General features: G+C 38.0%; 1 protein-coding gene across 1 annotated transcript in view; it reads left to right on the top strand.

Moving 5' to 3' along the window:
• HP1BP3 (heterochromatin protein 1 binding protein 3) overlaps positions 1 to 14922 on the top strand; it is a 53037-nt gene that overhangs the window by 14904 nt on the left and 23211 nt on the right. The window contains exon 8 of the mRNA XM_042780267.1: positions 10759 to 10849. Within this exon, the coding sequence (XP_042636201.1) occupies positions 10759 to 10849 (91 nt within the window). The remainder of the gene's footprint in view (positions 1 to 10758; positions 10850 to 14922) is intronic.

The raw sequence follows: 14922 nt of genomic DNA, 5'->3' as shown, positions 1-14922 counted from the left end.
CCATGAGTCGGAATTGACTCAGTGGCTGTAGGTTTTTGATTTGGTATATGGATTATACTACTTTCTGTGGAATGCCTTTTAAACTAGAGAAGCCATGCAGGTACATTTTTATCTAACACTAGACCCAAAAATTATCCAGGACAAGTTTTCTTCTCTTTTTGTAAATACTGCCCCCTCTAAGACACATAATTCCACTTATGTAGTTTTCTACATTAATATAATGAAATACCTAATATTTCATCTATGTCAGCAATTGAAACCATGAACATTCTTCTACATCTTTGTCTTACAACTGAAGATTTTTGCACTTTTTCATAAAACTTTTAAAAGACTTTCAGAATGAACAATGCATTTGTTTCTCATATTATGTGATCCTTCTTTTTCTTGTTATTGAAGTCAGAGAATTAATTAAGCCTTTGAGGTTTTTATCTCAAAGAAATTGTTATGGAAGTGATATTACACCACTGGTATGATTTGTTTGGATGTGTGCAAAGAAGTGATATGTTTTTTTTGTTAGTGAGTTAATTTGGCAGTCATCTGATCAATAAATCTTGAGCAAAGGGGAATGAAGTACAAGTTTTTTGGAATTTGAAATAGTTTGTAAAGCGTTTAAGTTGTACTGAGAAACTTTCGAACGGATCTACATTCTATAAACGATGATAATCTTTTGATACTACATTTCAGAAGACGTCTGCAGTAGATCCGGAACCACAAGTGAAATTGGAGGATATCCTTCCACTGGCCTTTACTCGCCTTTGTGAACCTAAAGAAGCTTCCTACAGTCTCATTAGAAAATACGTGTCTCAGTATTATCCTAAACTAAGAGTGGACATCAGGTAGGAGCCATTGGCTTGAATTTTAAAATACACAGGCTTCTGTTTTCTAGACTTGAAGAGCTGTTATTACTCTGTTAACCCTTTTCTCATGAGAAAGGAGAAAGATTTAATATTCAGGAGGGATTACTTTTAGCCAAACTAGGAATAAAAGCTTTTTTTGTGGAAGGTTTTGTTTTGGTTTTTGTCCCATTATGTTTTCCTTTTTAATATCTCCATGTGTAGTTCTTTGAAAGCTCAAATCACATATTCTTTTTATAAGATCTTGATAGATTAACTCTTGATTTTTGTCAGCTGCCACAGTGTGTTGAACTCTGTCCTTCCAGATACTCATTAATTTTTTTTTTTCAGAGTAATGGCAAAGAATGTAAGAGAATTCAGTCTTCTGTAACACTTACCTTTACGTAGAAATAGCATAATATTGTCATCATTTAAACATGATTCTGAGAGAATTTTTTTATATTAATTCATCTGTAAAAATCACAACTCAAAAACATTTTGGTTGATCACTTAAATTGTCATATATGCTCAGTTGTGGATTCATGAAGATGTATTAATTTGTTCAATTTGTAATTCACAGTTTTTGAGTGTTTTTGTAAAATCTTCATTGTGATGACTGTAGGAATTATGTTTAATCCAGAGTTCTTTGTATAGAAGATAACTATATGGAATACATATTATTCTAATATAGTTTATTACTGACATTTATTTGTATTACTGAAGAATACAATTATAGTTACTGAGGTAGCCCCGAAATCACATTTTAGAAAAGCACTTATTATTTAAAGTGCCAAATTAAAGAGTTAGTAAAGTAGTGCAAAAGAAAGGGAATCATAAAAGCAGAGAATCTGAAATTTCTTATCTTGATATTTCCATGCTGCTTATGCCCTTAGTATGGTGGTAGTAGCCACATTTGCAACTGGCTCAGAAATGCATTGTATGATGCATTTAAACGTAGAAACATGTTTTACTTTTATCTCCCTTTACTTTCTAATTTTTGGTGATTGGAGATCATATGTTCATTTCTTCAGTCACCACCACCCCTTACAGTTCTACTCTGTTTATATAATAGAGTATGTTGTAATTTGGCTCTGTGTCCAGTCTTGTGAGACATTTCCCATCACTATCTTTTGACTGATAATAGGTTGTTGTTTTGGTTATCTGGTACCGCTCCAACAGAAAATACCACAAATGGGTGGCTTTAACATACAAGAGTTTATTCTCTTACAGTTTAGGAAGCTAGAAGTCAGAGTTCAAAGTGCCAGCTCTAGGGGCTGGGTGACGGCCCCTCGACCTTAGGCTTCAGCTCTGCCTCTTGCTCCTGGGCCACCGAAGCTGGAGGTTTTTATTAACTCAGGCAGCTGCTGGCTTCTGAGGCTGGCAAACCCACGGTTGACAAGTAAAAAGGCATAGTCCCAAGATAATCAAACAACATGGCAGGCCATGAATTCAAGTCCAGAAAAAGCCCCAAGATGGGCAGAGTGTGGCAGGCTCCTGAATGAAGATTTGGCTACATGCAGGGTCCAAGCATGCCAAAGAGCTGCAGACCCTTCTTGACACTTCTCCTTGTATGCTAGACTACACAGCTGCTCCGGTAGATTCCACCATGGAGTTGATTACCAATCTCACCAAGGAGAATAAATACATCCAGCTGCCCAGCCACTCAATACCAGACACAGCCAAGTTGACACATAACCTTAACTACCACAGTTGTCAACCCAAAGATGCTAATGAACCTGAAGACCTTTTCCCATAACCCCCCCTTCCCTTTATACTGTGAAACCATATTGATTTCCTCCACCTCTGACTATAGTAGAATTCTGTCATATACACATTTAACATGAAAATTCAGCTATATTGTTGTTAGGTGCCATTAAGTTGGCTTGTTATACATAGAAACGCTGTGTATAAAAAAAAAAAAAAAAAAAAGTTGCCTAATCCTGCACCATGGTCACAACCATGCTCACAACCATTGCTATGTTTGAGTCCATTGTTGCAGCTACTATGTCAATCAAATCTGTCTCATTGAGTGTCTCCTTTTTCGCTGACCCTCTAGTCTTAGAGGAAGTAAAGCCAGAATACTCCTTAGAAATGAGGATGGCAAAACTTCCTCTCATTTATTTTGGATTATCAAGAGATACCAATTACTAGGGAAGGACCTCATGCTTGGTAAAGTAGACTTAAAAAAAAAAAAATGCATTGACCCATTGTCACTTTAGTTTTGTGTATTTCACTGTATTATACATTAAATTTCAATAAAATGAATTTTAAAAAAAAATTTTTTTGAGTTTTTTTTATCTACTTTACCAAGCATGAGGTCCTTCTCCAGTAATTGGTATCTCTTCATAATCCAAAATAAGTCAGAGGAAGTTTTGCCATCCTCGCTTCTAAAGAGTATTCTGGCTTTACTTCCTCCAAGACTAACATGTTCATTCTTCTGGCAGTCCATGGTATATTCAGTATTTTCTGCCAACACCACAATTCTAATGGATCAATAATTATTCTTTTTCTTTTGTTTGTTTACTGAATCTTTTTTTTTTTAACTTTTTATTATGATTTGGGTAAAAGATTACAGAGCAAATTGGTTTTCCATTCAACAGTTAATATATATTTTATTTTGTTTCATGACATTGAGTACAGTCCCCACTATGTAACAGCACTCTTCCCACATCCTCGCTGTGGTTACCATTTCCCTTGTAGTTCTTTTCTATCCATTCTTGCCTTCTGAGCATTATCCCTGGGCAAATACTGCTGTTTCGATATCGTATGGTTGATTGCTGTAAGGAGTGCATACCTCCCTGGTGTTTTATTCACCTCATAGGCCTGTCTGTTGTTTGGCTGAAAGTTGAGCCACAAGAGTAAGTTCACTTCCAGGCTTGAAGGGTGACTAAGGGCCATACTCTTGGTGATTCCATCAGTCTCCAGACCAGTAACCTTGGTCTTTTTTATGATTTTGACTTTTGTTCCACATTTTTCTCCCACTCTATCCAAGATCTGCTACTATGACTCCTTTCAGAGTGGTTGGCAGTGGTAGCCAAGAACCGTCTAGTTCTTCTGGTCTCAGGATCATGAAGACTAAGGATCATTTGGTCTACCAGTCCCTTGGACTAATTGTTTTCATACTTCTTTGATTTCTTCACTCTTCTTTGTTCTAGACAGGAAGAGAGCAATAGTTGCATGTTAGATGGCCACTCACAAGCTTTTAAGGTCCCAGTCACTAGTCACCAAAGTAGGATAAAGAGTAGTATTTTTGTGGACCTTGATGTCCTCCTGAGTGTGGTCATGAGCTCTAATGGGTCAGTTCTTCTTTGGTCGTCTTTTTTCATTGGACAACTTTTACATGCATATGAGGCAATTGAAAATATCATATCATGGGTCAGGCACATCTTAGTTATCAAAAGTGTTATCTTTGCTTTTTAACACTTTTTTGAAGAAGTCTTTTACAGCACATTTCCTCAGTGCGATGTCATTTTGACTTTGACTACTACTGCTTATATTGGCATTGATTGTTGATTCAAGAAGAATGAAATCCTTGGCAACTTCAGTTTCTTCACCACTTACGATATTAATGATGCCATTAATGGCACAGATGAAATAAAACCTTTTGGGCCTTCATTTGCTAAGTGGCATGACTCAAAATGAGAGGCAATAGCTGTAAGCCCCAAACCCAAACAATTGCTGTTTAGTTGATTCCAATTCATAGCAAACCTATAGAACTTCCCCATAGGGTTTCCTAGGCAGACTTCCACATCTTTTTCCTGTGGAGCAGGAAACTGACCTTTCAGTTAGCAGCCGAGCATTTACCCATTGTGCTACCAGGGCTCAACTGTAAATTTCCATTAATAATCAGAATGTGAAATGTACAAAGTATGACTCAAGGAAAATTGGAAACTGTCAGAAATGGGTTACTTGAAGAGCAATATCCTAGGCATTAGTGAGCAGAAATGGACCAGTATTGTATTGGCCATTTTTAATGTCCCACTCTGTCAGAAACAACCCGATGAAGAGGAATGACCTTGCATTAATTGTCAAAAAGAATATTTCAAAGTCTGTCTCATAACACAATGCTATCAGTGATAAGTTAATATTCATACACTATAAGGAAGACCAATTTGTACAACTACTGTTCAAATTTATGCACCAACCATGAATGCCATAGATGAAGAAATTGAAGATTTTTACAAACTGCTGCAATCTTAAATCTATCAAACATGCAATCAAGACGCATTGGTAATTACTGATGGTTGGAATGTGGAAGTTGGAAACAAGGATTGGTAACTGGGAAATATGATCTTGTTGATAGGATCAGTGCTGGAGATTATATTCAAGAACAATGACTTACTCATTGGAAATACTTTTTTTCCACAACCCAAATGACAGCTGTACATGTGAGCTTTGCTGGATGGTTTACACAGGAATCAAATCAACAATATCTTTAGAAAGAGGTGAAGAAGCTCAGTATTACCAATTCAGACAAAGCTATGAGCCAACTGCAAAATAGACTGTCAGTTGCTCTTATGCAAGCTCAAGTTGAAGCAGCTGTACTTGCCAAATAAAGAGTAAGAAAAATACAGTTTAAAAGTATGAGTTGTCTATACTTCATCTAAAATTTTTCCCCTCCCACTTTCTCTTAAATCCACCTTATCTTCGCCATGTTACTTAACCTATACTACTATCAGGGTTACCAGTGACCTCTATATCACAAACTACAGTGGTCAACGTGTAATCCTTGCTGGTACCAGCATTTGACAGTGTCGATGACTCGCACCTGCATGAAACACTTTTCTTCATTTGCCTTTCAAGACATTGCACCTTCCTAGTTTTCCTCCAGGAGCTCTGGTAGCATAGTGCCTAAGGCACTTGACTACTAACCAGTAGGCTGGCAGTTCAAACCCACTAGCCACTCCTCGGAAGGAAGATTGGGCAATCTACTTCTGTAGTGATACTGCCTCGGAAACCCAAGGAGGGGTCGCTATGAGTTGGGTCCGACTTGATGGCACATAACAACAACAACAACAGTTTTCCTCCAGTCTTGCTACCCATTCTTTCTTAATCTCTCAAATAATGCTGGTTCTGAAGTCTCCTGATCCCATTAATGTAAGAGTGCCCAGGGTTAACCTTGGGCCTCTTACCTTTGCATCCACACTCACTTGGTCATTCCTTCTACTCTCAAAGCTTTAAATCCCACCTTCTTGTTGTTAGGTGCTATTCAGTCAGTTCCAACTCATAGCAACCCTGTGCACAATGGAATGAAACACTGCCCTGTCCTGTGCCATCCTCACAGTCTTTGCTATATTTGAGCATATCATTGCAGCCACTGTCAGTCCATCTCATTAAAGGTCTTCCCTTTTTCTTTGACTCTCCACTTGACCAGGCATCATATCCTTCTCCAGGGACTGGTCACTTATGACCACATGACCAAAGTAGGTGAGACAGAATCTGGCCATTCTCACTTCTAAGAAGCATTCCAGCTGCACATCTTCCAGGACAGATCTGTTCATTCTGCTAGCAGTCTGTGGTATTTTCAGTAGTCTTTGCCAACACCACAGTTCAAAGACATCGATTGTTCTTTGGTCTTCCTGACTCATTGTTCACTTTCACATGCATGTGAGGAGATTGAAAATACCATGGCTTGGGTTAGGCGCACCTTAGTCTTCAAAGTGACATCTTTGTTCTTCAGCACTTCAAAGAAGTCTTTTGCAGCAGATTTGCCCAGTGTAATACAATGTCTGATTTCTTAACTGCTGCTGCTATGAATGTTGATGGTGGATCCAAGTAAAATGAAATCTTTGACAACTTCAGTCTTTTCTCCATTTATCATGATGTTACCTAGTGATCCAGGTGTGAGGACTTTTATTTTCTTTATGTTGAGGTGTTTATGTATGTCTTCATTAGTAAGTGCTTCAAGTTCTCTTCGCTTTCATCAAGCAAGCTTGTGTCATCTGCATGTATTGCAGGTTGTTAGCGAGTCTTCCTCCAGTCCTGATGCCACAATTCCTGAAACTACCTGTACGCTATTACTTCACAAATGTATAAATCTCAGCCATAATTTCCTCCTCAACTCCAGATTCATATATCCAGATAACTATTTCACATCACTACTTGACTGTTAAATTAAATATGTCCAAAAGTAAACACTTGTTCAGTTTCTCCCATATCTTCTCCATCTCTATTAATGGCAATATCATTTTTTTCAGCTGCTGAAATCTAAAGTCTTGGCTTTGTGCTTGTGTCTTCTCTTTATCCCACCTCCTCATCTAATCTGTGAGGAATTCGTTTAGCTGTGTCTTTAGACTATACCCATAAATATGCCACTTCGTAACATCTCAACTCTTACTACTCTGAGGCCACCATCATCTCTTCAACTATATTACACAGCAGTAGCCTCCTGTTTCTCTCATATTCCACTTCAGTCTGTACTCAATATAGCAGTGACAAAGAGACTTTTAAAAAATGTGAGATAGATCACATCACAAACCCTCGTGGCTTCCCTAACCCTCTCATAGTTAAAGCCAGAGTCTTTAAAACTCCCCACAAGGCACTACGCTATCTGGTCTCCCATTGCCTCTCTGACTTGAGGCTCTGCTCTTTTCTATCCTCCTGTCCTCAGAGCCTTGGTAACACAGTGGTTAAACTCTTGGCTGCTAACTAGAAGGTCAGAGGTTTGAACCCACCAGCTGGCTTCATGGCAAAAAATGTGGCAGTCTGCTTCTGTAAAGATTTACAGACCTGGAAATTATGAGTTGCAATTGACTCTACAGCAGTGGGTTTGGTTTTTGGTTTGCTAATTGTATGGTCTACTATGCTGGGAATGATAAAGAGGAACAATGTCACATTCATTATCAAAAAGACTGTTTCAAGATCTATCCTGAAGTATGATGCTGCCAGTGATAGGATAATATCCCTATGCCTACAAGAAAGACCAGTTAGTATGACTGTTATTCACATTTATGCACTAACCATTAATGCCAAGATGAAGAAATTGAAGATTTTTACCAACTTCTTCAGTCTGAGATTGATCAAATATCCAGTCGAGATGCATTAATAATTTCTATTGATTGTAATGCAAAAGTCAGAAATAAGAAGGTTCAGCAGATGAGAATTATGGCCTTGGTGATAGAAACAGTGCCAGAGATTGCATGATAAAACTTTGAAGTTGTTAGGGATTTGATTTTGCTTGGATCCACAATCAACACCCAGCAGTGCTGGAGGCAGCAGTCAAGAAATCAGACATTGTATTGCACTGGGCAAATGTCCTGCAAAAGACTTATTTAAAGTGTTAATAAGTAAAGATGTCATTTTTGAAGATTAAGGTGCAACCTAACCCAAGCCATGGTATTTTTAGTCGCCTCATACGCATGTGAAAGCTGGACAGTGAATAAAGGCGACCAAAGAAGAGTTGATGTTTTGAGTTGTATTGGCGAAGAATACTCAAGGACTGCTAGAAGAACAAACAAGTCTGTTCTGGAAGAAGTATAGCCAGATGCTCCTTGGAAGTGAGAATAACCAGACATCATCTCACCTACTTTGGTCATGTTGTCAGAAAGGACCATTCCCTGGAAAAGGATAAAATGGAGGGTCAGCAAAAAAGAGGAAGACCCTCAGTGAGATGGATTGACACAGTAGCTGCAACAGTGGGCTCAGGTATAGCAAGAATTGTGAGGATGGCGTACAGCCAGGCTTTGTTCTGTTGTACATAGGGTCACTATGAGTTGCAGCCAACTCGGCAGCACCTAATAACAGCAACAGGATCATGTGTTGGAAGGCTTTGAAGCTGCGTTGAAGCATTAAGACCTGAGACTCGGGTAGTTAAGTAACATAATAAGGGGCCCTTTTGATGTCATAGTGGTGTGCATTGTGAAGATATGAAGTAGCACTGTGCCCAGAAGGAAGGGAATAATTGCTTGTACTTAAGGCAATGGCAGTGATAGACAGGGCCAGTCTGAGAAGCTTTGAAGCAGCTGTTTAGTATGGTTTTACATGGAAATAAGAGTGAATGATAGATCTCTAAGATTTCTAAAAATTGAAGACACGGTTTATACTAGAGTAAAGGTAGATGGTATCACTGCGAAAACAGAAATGTTAAGAGGAGAACCAACTTAACTGATGTTCATTCCTGGGGCATTTGAACCTTGGTTAAGAAGATTCTTCTCAAGACTGGTTATTTAAGTTGATAAATGAGTCTATAGAGTTGTAATGTTTTACTTAAGCTCATGTGATCTTTTATGTTTCTCCCATTGGAAATCAGAAAAAAACAGATTATAAGGAATTTTATATAGCAACTAATAGAAAAGTTACTTGACATGGTTAAGTCAGTCACTCAACTGTGCTCCCAAAATCCTTTGAACATACAGCTTGGGCCGTATCATTTTCTACCCTAATTATTTATGTATTCATCATCTCTTAAGTTCTTTGAGTTTAGTAACCAGATCTTAGTTATTCCTGCATTAACCATAATAATAATAAATACTCAGAAAATGTTTGTGGATTGAATAACTGTGTGTGTGTGTGTGTACACGCACATGCACACATTTGGGTCATGACATAAATCTCAGTAAGTAGTGAATAGAATAATACTGACTTAGGAATATTTTAATCAGGAATTTCTTCATTTGGAGTACAGGGATGTAAAAGATTTGATAGATTAGTGTCTATTCTCTAACGTCCTGTTGGAACATGGGATTCCCTCCACTTGTGCTCTCCCAGCATATGGAAGATGTAATCAGCAGTTGTAGTGTGAACTCAGCCTGATAATGCTTAATGGTTAAATAAAAAATTCAAAATTTTGACTCTGCAGAAAAATACCAAAGTGCAGTAAAGCACTTCAAATGATAAAAGTTTTATTCTGCCCTCCAGTGAGGCTGCCCCACTGAATTTTTTTGTCTACCTAGCAACTAACCAGTTAACAAATGAGTCTCATGATATTCTGTCCACTGAGTGCTAATAATTCCTAAAATAACCAGTTCCTGAATTATGATTAACAGCTCTCCTCAGATAATCCTATCGAAGCCTGGATATATAGATTTCGGTTTGACTCTGTCTTCTTTTCCCATGCCATAGTCCCCTTGAAGCCCTTGGTCACTTTATTTTTCTCTGTGCTGGTGACTTCCTACTCATCATCCAGATAGAATAGCCCGTTGGTAGAATAGCTCTTGTTTGAGTTCTTTGTTCAGGTATAATTAATTATTCAACTCTACTTGCCTGCCATTTGGTTTTAATAACTTTGTTTTATAAAGCTACAACCTTTTTTTTTTTTTCTTTTTAAATTTATTGTGATTTGGGTGAAAGTTTACAGAGCAAATTCACTTTCCATACAGCAGCTCACATACACTTTGTCTCATGACTTTCACTCTAATTTCCCACAATGCAACAGCTCCCCTCCCTCTTCCTTCCTATAGTTCCTCTTCCCTATGTCCTTCCCTACCATGCACTCCTGCCTCCCGTAAAGCTACAATCATTTTTAAAACAGCAACCTATTTCCTTTCTCAGGGAATTGTATTTTATTAGGCTGACTTTAGATACTGGGTTGCAAAAAGTGACTCAGATTGTTTTTTTGTTAAATGTGTATGTACTTTAAAAAAAAAAGAAAAAACTGGAAATTTTGTCTCAGTGAATTCTAGAGTTGAATGGTTCATTGTATGGTTTGGTTTGGTCATGATTGTGGTCAGATGATTGTAGAGGATAGAATTTTAGAGTGCCCTAGAAATTTGGAAATTAGTTCTATATTATATAAATTGTATGGGTAATGACAGCTTCTTTGCTTGGGAAAAAATGTACCCTTGTTAAGAGACTCAGCAATCTGTTATTTACTGTTCATTTTAATAAAATCCACACATAAGCAGAACTTAAGATCTAGGAGTAACTTCGTTTCTTCACATTTTTCTTTCACTCATGTGTTATCTCTACTTTCTGTTTTTCATTGCAGGCCTCAGCTGTTGAAGAATGCTCTGCAGAGAGCAGTAGAGAGAGGCCAGTTAGAACAAATAACTGGCAAAGGTGCTTCGGGGACATTTCAGGTTAGAGGCTATAAAAGGGTTGGTTATAGAGGAGCAGTTCTCAAACTTCTTGGTTTCCGGATTTCCTTGTACTCTTAATTTTATTCTTGAGGACCCCAAAGAGCTTCAGTTTATGTGGGTTATAGCTATCAGTATTTACTGTACCAGAAATTAAAACCGAGGAAAGTTTTAAATATTTATTAATTTATTGACAGATAACAATAGTAAGCCTATTACATGTTAACATAAGTTAACTTTTTTTTGTGAAAAGTAGCTGTTTTCCAAAACAAAAAATTACTTTAATGAGAAGTGGCATTGTTTATATTTTTGCAAGTGTCTTAATAAATCATTATTATAAGGCTGGCTTATTAGAAGAAAGCTGGTATCTGTTACAATATGATATTTTGGTTAAAATCTATGAAGAAAATGAAACCTCACACAGAAATATAGTTAGAAAAGGGTATTATGTTTTAAGATAATTTTAAACAGTTGTGAATATTCTTTTCTGATACTTCACCAGAACTCAAAAAATGGTAGGTTTTCTTAAGCACCTTTATCAGGGTATGATTTGCATACCATAAAAATCACTCTTTTTAAGTTAAAATTCACGGTTCAATGATTTTTAGTAAATTTACAACGTTAATCACAGTCCCAATTTTAGAACACTTCTCTTACCAAAAAAGATTCCTGTGCCCATTTACATGTAGTCAGGTTCCCTGTACCCACCCCCAGCTCCAGACAACCTACTAATCTGTCTTCTTTATACATACCAAAACCAAACCAAGCTCACTGCCATGGTCATTAGCGACCCCCTCCTTGAGTTTCCAATGCAGTATCTCTAGGAAAGTAGATTGCACAACCTTCCTTCCGAGGAGTGGCTGGTGGATTTGAACTGTCAGTGTTCTGGTTATCAGTCAGATGCCTTAGGTACTATGCCACCAGAGCTCCCTCTGTACATCCATTTGGCCTTTTTTGCACATTTCATGTAAATGGAACATGCAATATATGATCATTTGTGTCTGACTTCTTTCCCTTAGTATAATGTTTTTGCATTTTATCCACATTGTAGCATGTGTTAGTACTTTATTCCTTTTTATTGCCCAGTAGTATTGCATTGTGTGAATAAAACACATTTTGTGTAGTCTTTCACCAATTGAGGGTGTTTGGGTTATTTGTACTTACTATTAATAATGCAGCTCTGAACATTCACATATAAGTCTTTGTATGGATATTTATTTTTATTTTACTTGGGTATATAACTAGGAGTAGAATTGTTAGGTCATGTGCCAAATTTATGTTTAACTTTAAGAAAGTACTACCAGCAATGTACAAGGTTACAGTTTCTCCATAGCCATGCCTACAATAGCTGTTGTCTCATTTTGATTATAGCCGTTGTGGTGTATGTGGCGCCACAACTCCCCTGGTCTTCAGTCATTAGTGTTCAATGCACCAAACCTATTCTTGATGGTCTCTAAAGCATAGTACCTAAAGCATTTGACTGCTGACCAGAAGGCTGGCGGTTCAAACCACCAGCCACTCCTTGGAAGAAAGATGGGGCAATCTACTTCCATAGTAATATCACCTCGGAAACCCAAGGAGGGGTCGCTATGAGCTGGGTCCGACTCGCCAGCACATAACAACAACAAATTCATATGGAATATACTCAGGATTTATTTTGGTTCTCATGGACTTGATTTAATATTCTTCAGTTTCAGCTTGACCTTGCATATGAGCAGTTGATGGTCTGTTCTGCAGTCAGCACCTGGCTTGTTCTGACTAATGATACTGAGCTTCTCTATCGTCTATTTCCATAGGTGTCGTTGATTTGATTCCTGTATATCCCATCCAGTTAGGTCCATGTGTATAATTTTCATTTAATGTGTTAAAAAGGTATTTGTAACAAATAAGTTGTTATTCTTGGAAAAGTGTATCACGCAATCTTTGGTATTGTTTCTGTCACCAAGGCCATATTTTTCAACTGCTGATCCTTCTTATTTCCAACTTTCATATTACAACCACCAGTAATTAATGTATCTTGATTGCCTGTTTAATCAATTGTAGACTGCAGGAGTTGGTAAAAAAAAATCTTCAATTTCTTCATCTTTGGCATTAGTGGTGCGCAAATTTGAATAATAATCATATTAATTGCTCTTTTTTGTAGGCGTAGGGATATTATCCTATCACCGACAGCATTGTGCTTCATGATAGATCTTGAAATGGTCTTTTTGACAATGAATGCAACACTTCTTCTTTATCATTCTCAGCATAGTAGACCATGTGGTAACCAAACCAAAAACCAAACTCATTGCCATCAATTCGATTCCAACTCATCGCAACCCCCATTGGGTTTCCAAGGCAGTAAACATTTACAGAAGTCAGTTGCCCCATCTTCCTTCTGCAGAGTGGCTAGTGGATTTGAACCACCAATCTTCTAGTTAGCAGTCATATTCCTTAGGCACCGTGCCACCAGAGATTTGTCTGATTCAAAATTGCCAGTACCAGTCCATTTCAGCTCGCTAAAGCTTAGGATATTGATCTTTATGCCTTCCGTTTCATTTTTGACAACTTTAAATTTTCTTAGATTCATACTTCGTACGTTCCATGTTCCAGTGATTAATGGATGTTTGCAGCTACTGCTTCTCATTTTGAGTGGTGCCACATCAGCAAATGAAGGTCTAGAAAGCTTTCCACATCATTCAGGTCAACTCTACTTTGAGGAAACAGCTCTTTCTCAGTCGTATTTTGAGTGCTTTCCAAATAGTGCCTTCTGACCCTATTTCAGACAGTGTCCCACTGCTATTTGTGAGGTTTTCAGTGGCCAGTTTTTTCAGAAATAGACAACCCTATCTATCTTCCTAGTCTGTCTTAGTCTGGAAGCTCCACTAAACCTGTCCACCATGAGTAACCATGCTAGTATTTGAAATATCAGCAGCATAGCTTCTAGCATCACAGCAATATGCAAGCCACTACCGTATGACAAAATGACAAGTGGTGGATTTTAAACTGCATGGTTTAAAATCAAGAAAGATATGAAGCAGGGTTGTATCCTTTCACCTTATTTATTCAATTTGTATATGGATTAAGGAATCTGAGAAGCTGGACTATACGAAGAAGAATGTGGCATCAAGATTGGAGAAAGACTCATTGACAACTTGAAATAGGCAAATGATACAATCTTGCTTGCTAAAAGCAAAGAAGACTTGATCACTTACTGATGAAGATCAAAGACTACACCCTTCAGTATGGATTATTCCTCACCATGAAACAGAACTCATGCGGTAGTTAAGGTTGTGTGTCAACTTGGCTTGGCTGTGATTTTGAGTGGCTTTGCAGCTGAATATGGTTCTTCCCTATGATGAGATTGGACATGCTGGAATCTGCTTTGAGCTACTAATTAGTTGAAGGGGAGTTGCTTTTGGTATGTGGCCTGCTTCTAGTATATATGGAAAAGTTTGGGAAAGGTCTCTAGGTTTTTGGGCACATTTTGCATCCTGGATTTGGCGCCCATCATCATCTCCAGTTCCTGGACTTGAACCAGTGGCCTTTTGTGTTGCCTGCCAGTCTTGGGATTGTTGCTTTCACAGCCTGTAAACCAGTAGTTTGCCATTTTACCTGCTGATCTTGAATTCGTCAGCTTCAGCAGCCAGTAGCTGTATGAGTCAGGAAAAACCTCCAGCTGTCTCCAGTGGGCCTGGAGGCAGAGCTGAAGCCCAAGGTCAAAGGGCCTCCACCCAGCCCCTAAAGCCAGCGCTCTGAATTTGGGCACTGAGCCTCCTAAACTACAAGAAAATAAATTTCTGTTTGTTGAAGCTATCTATTTGTTGTGTTTTTTTAATAGCAGCACTAGAGAACTAAGACAGTTCTCACAACTGGACCAGTAAACAACATCATGGTAAACAGAGAAAAGATTGAGATTATCAAAGATTTCATTTTACTTGGATCCACAATCATTGCCCATGGAAGCAGCACTCAGGAAATCAAGCAACATATTGAATTAACCAAATGTGCTACAAAAGATTGCTTGAAAGTGTTAAAACAAAAATGTCAGTTTGAAAACTTAGATGCACCTGACCCAAGCCATGGTAATTTCAGTT

This window comes from Orycteropus afer, unplaced genomic scaffold (assembly GCF_000298275.1).
Source record: "Orycteropus afer afer isolate SDZICR_OR568_19922 unplaced genomic scaffold, OryAfe1.0 scaffold00031, whole genome shotgun sequence".
Classification (NCBI taxonomy): domain Eukaryota; kingdom Metazoa; phylum Chordata; class Mammalia; order Tubulidentata; family Orycteropodidae; genus Orycteropus; species Orycteropus afer.
The sequence above is the reverse complement of the archived record's forward strand: the minus strand, read 5'-3'. Positions and strand labels throughout refer to the sequence as shown.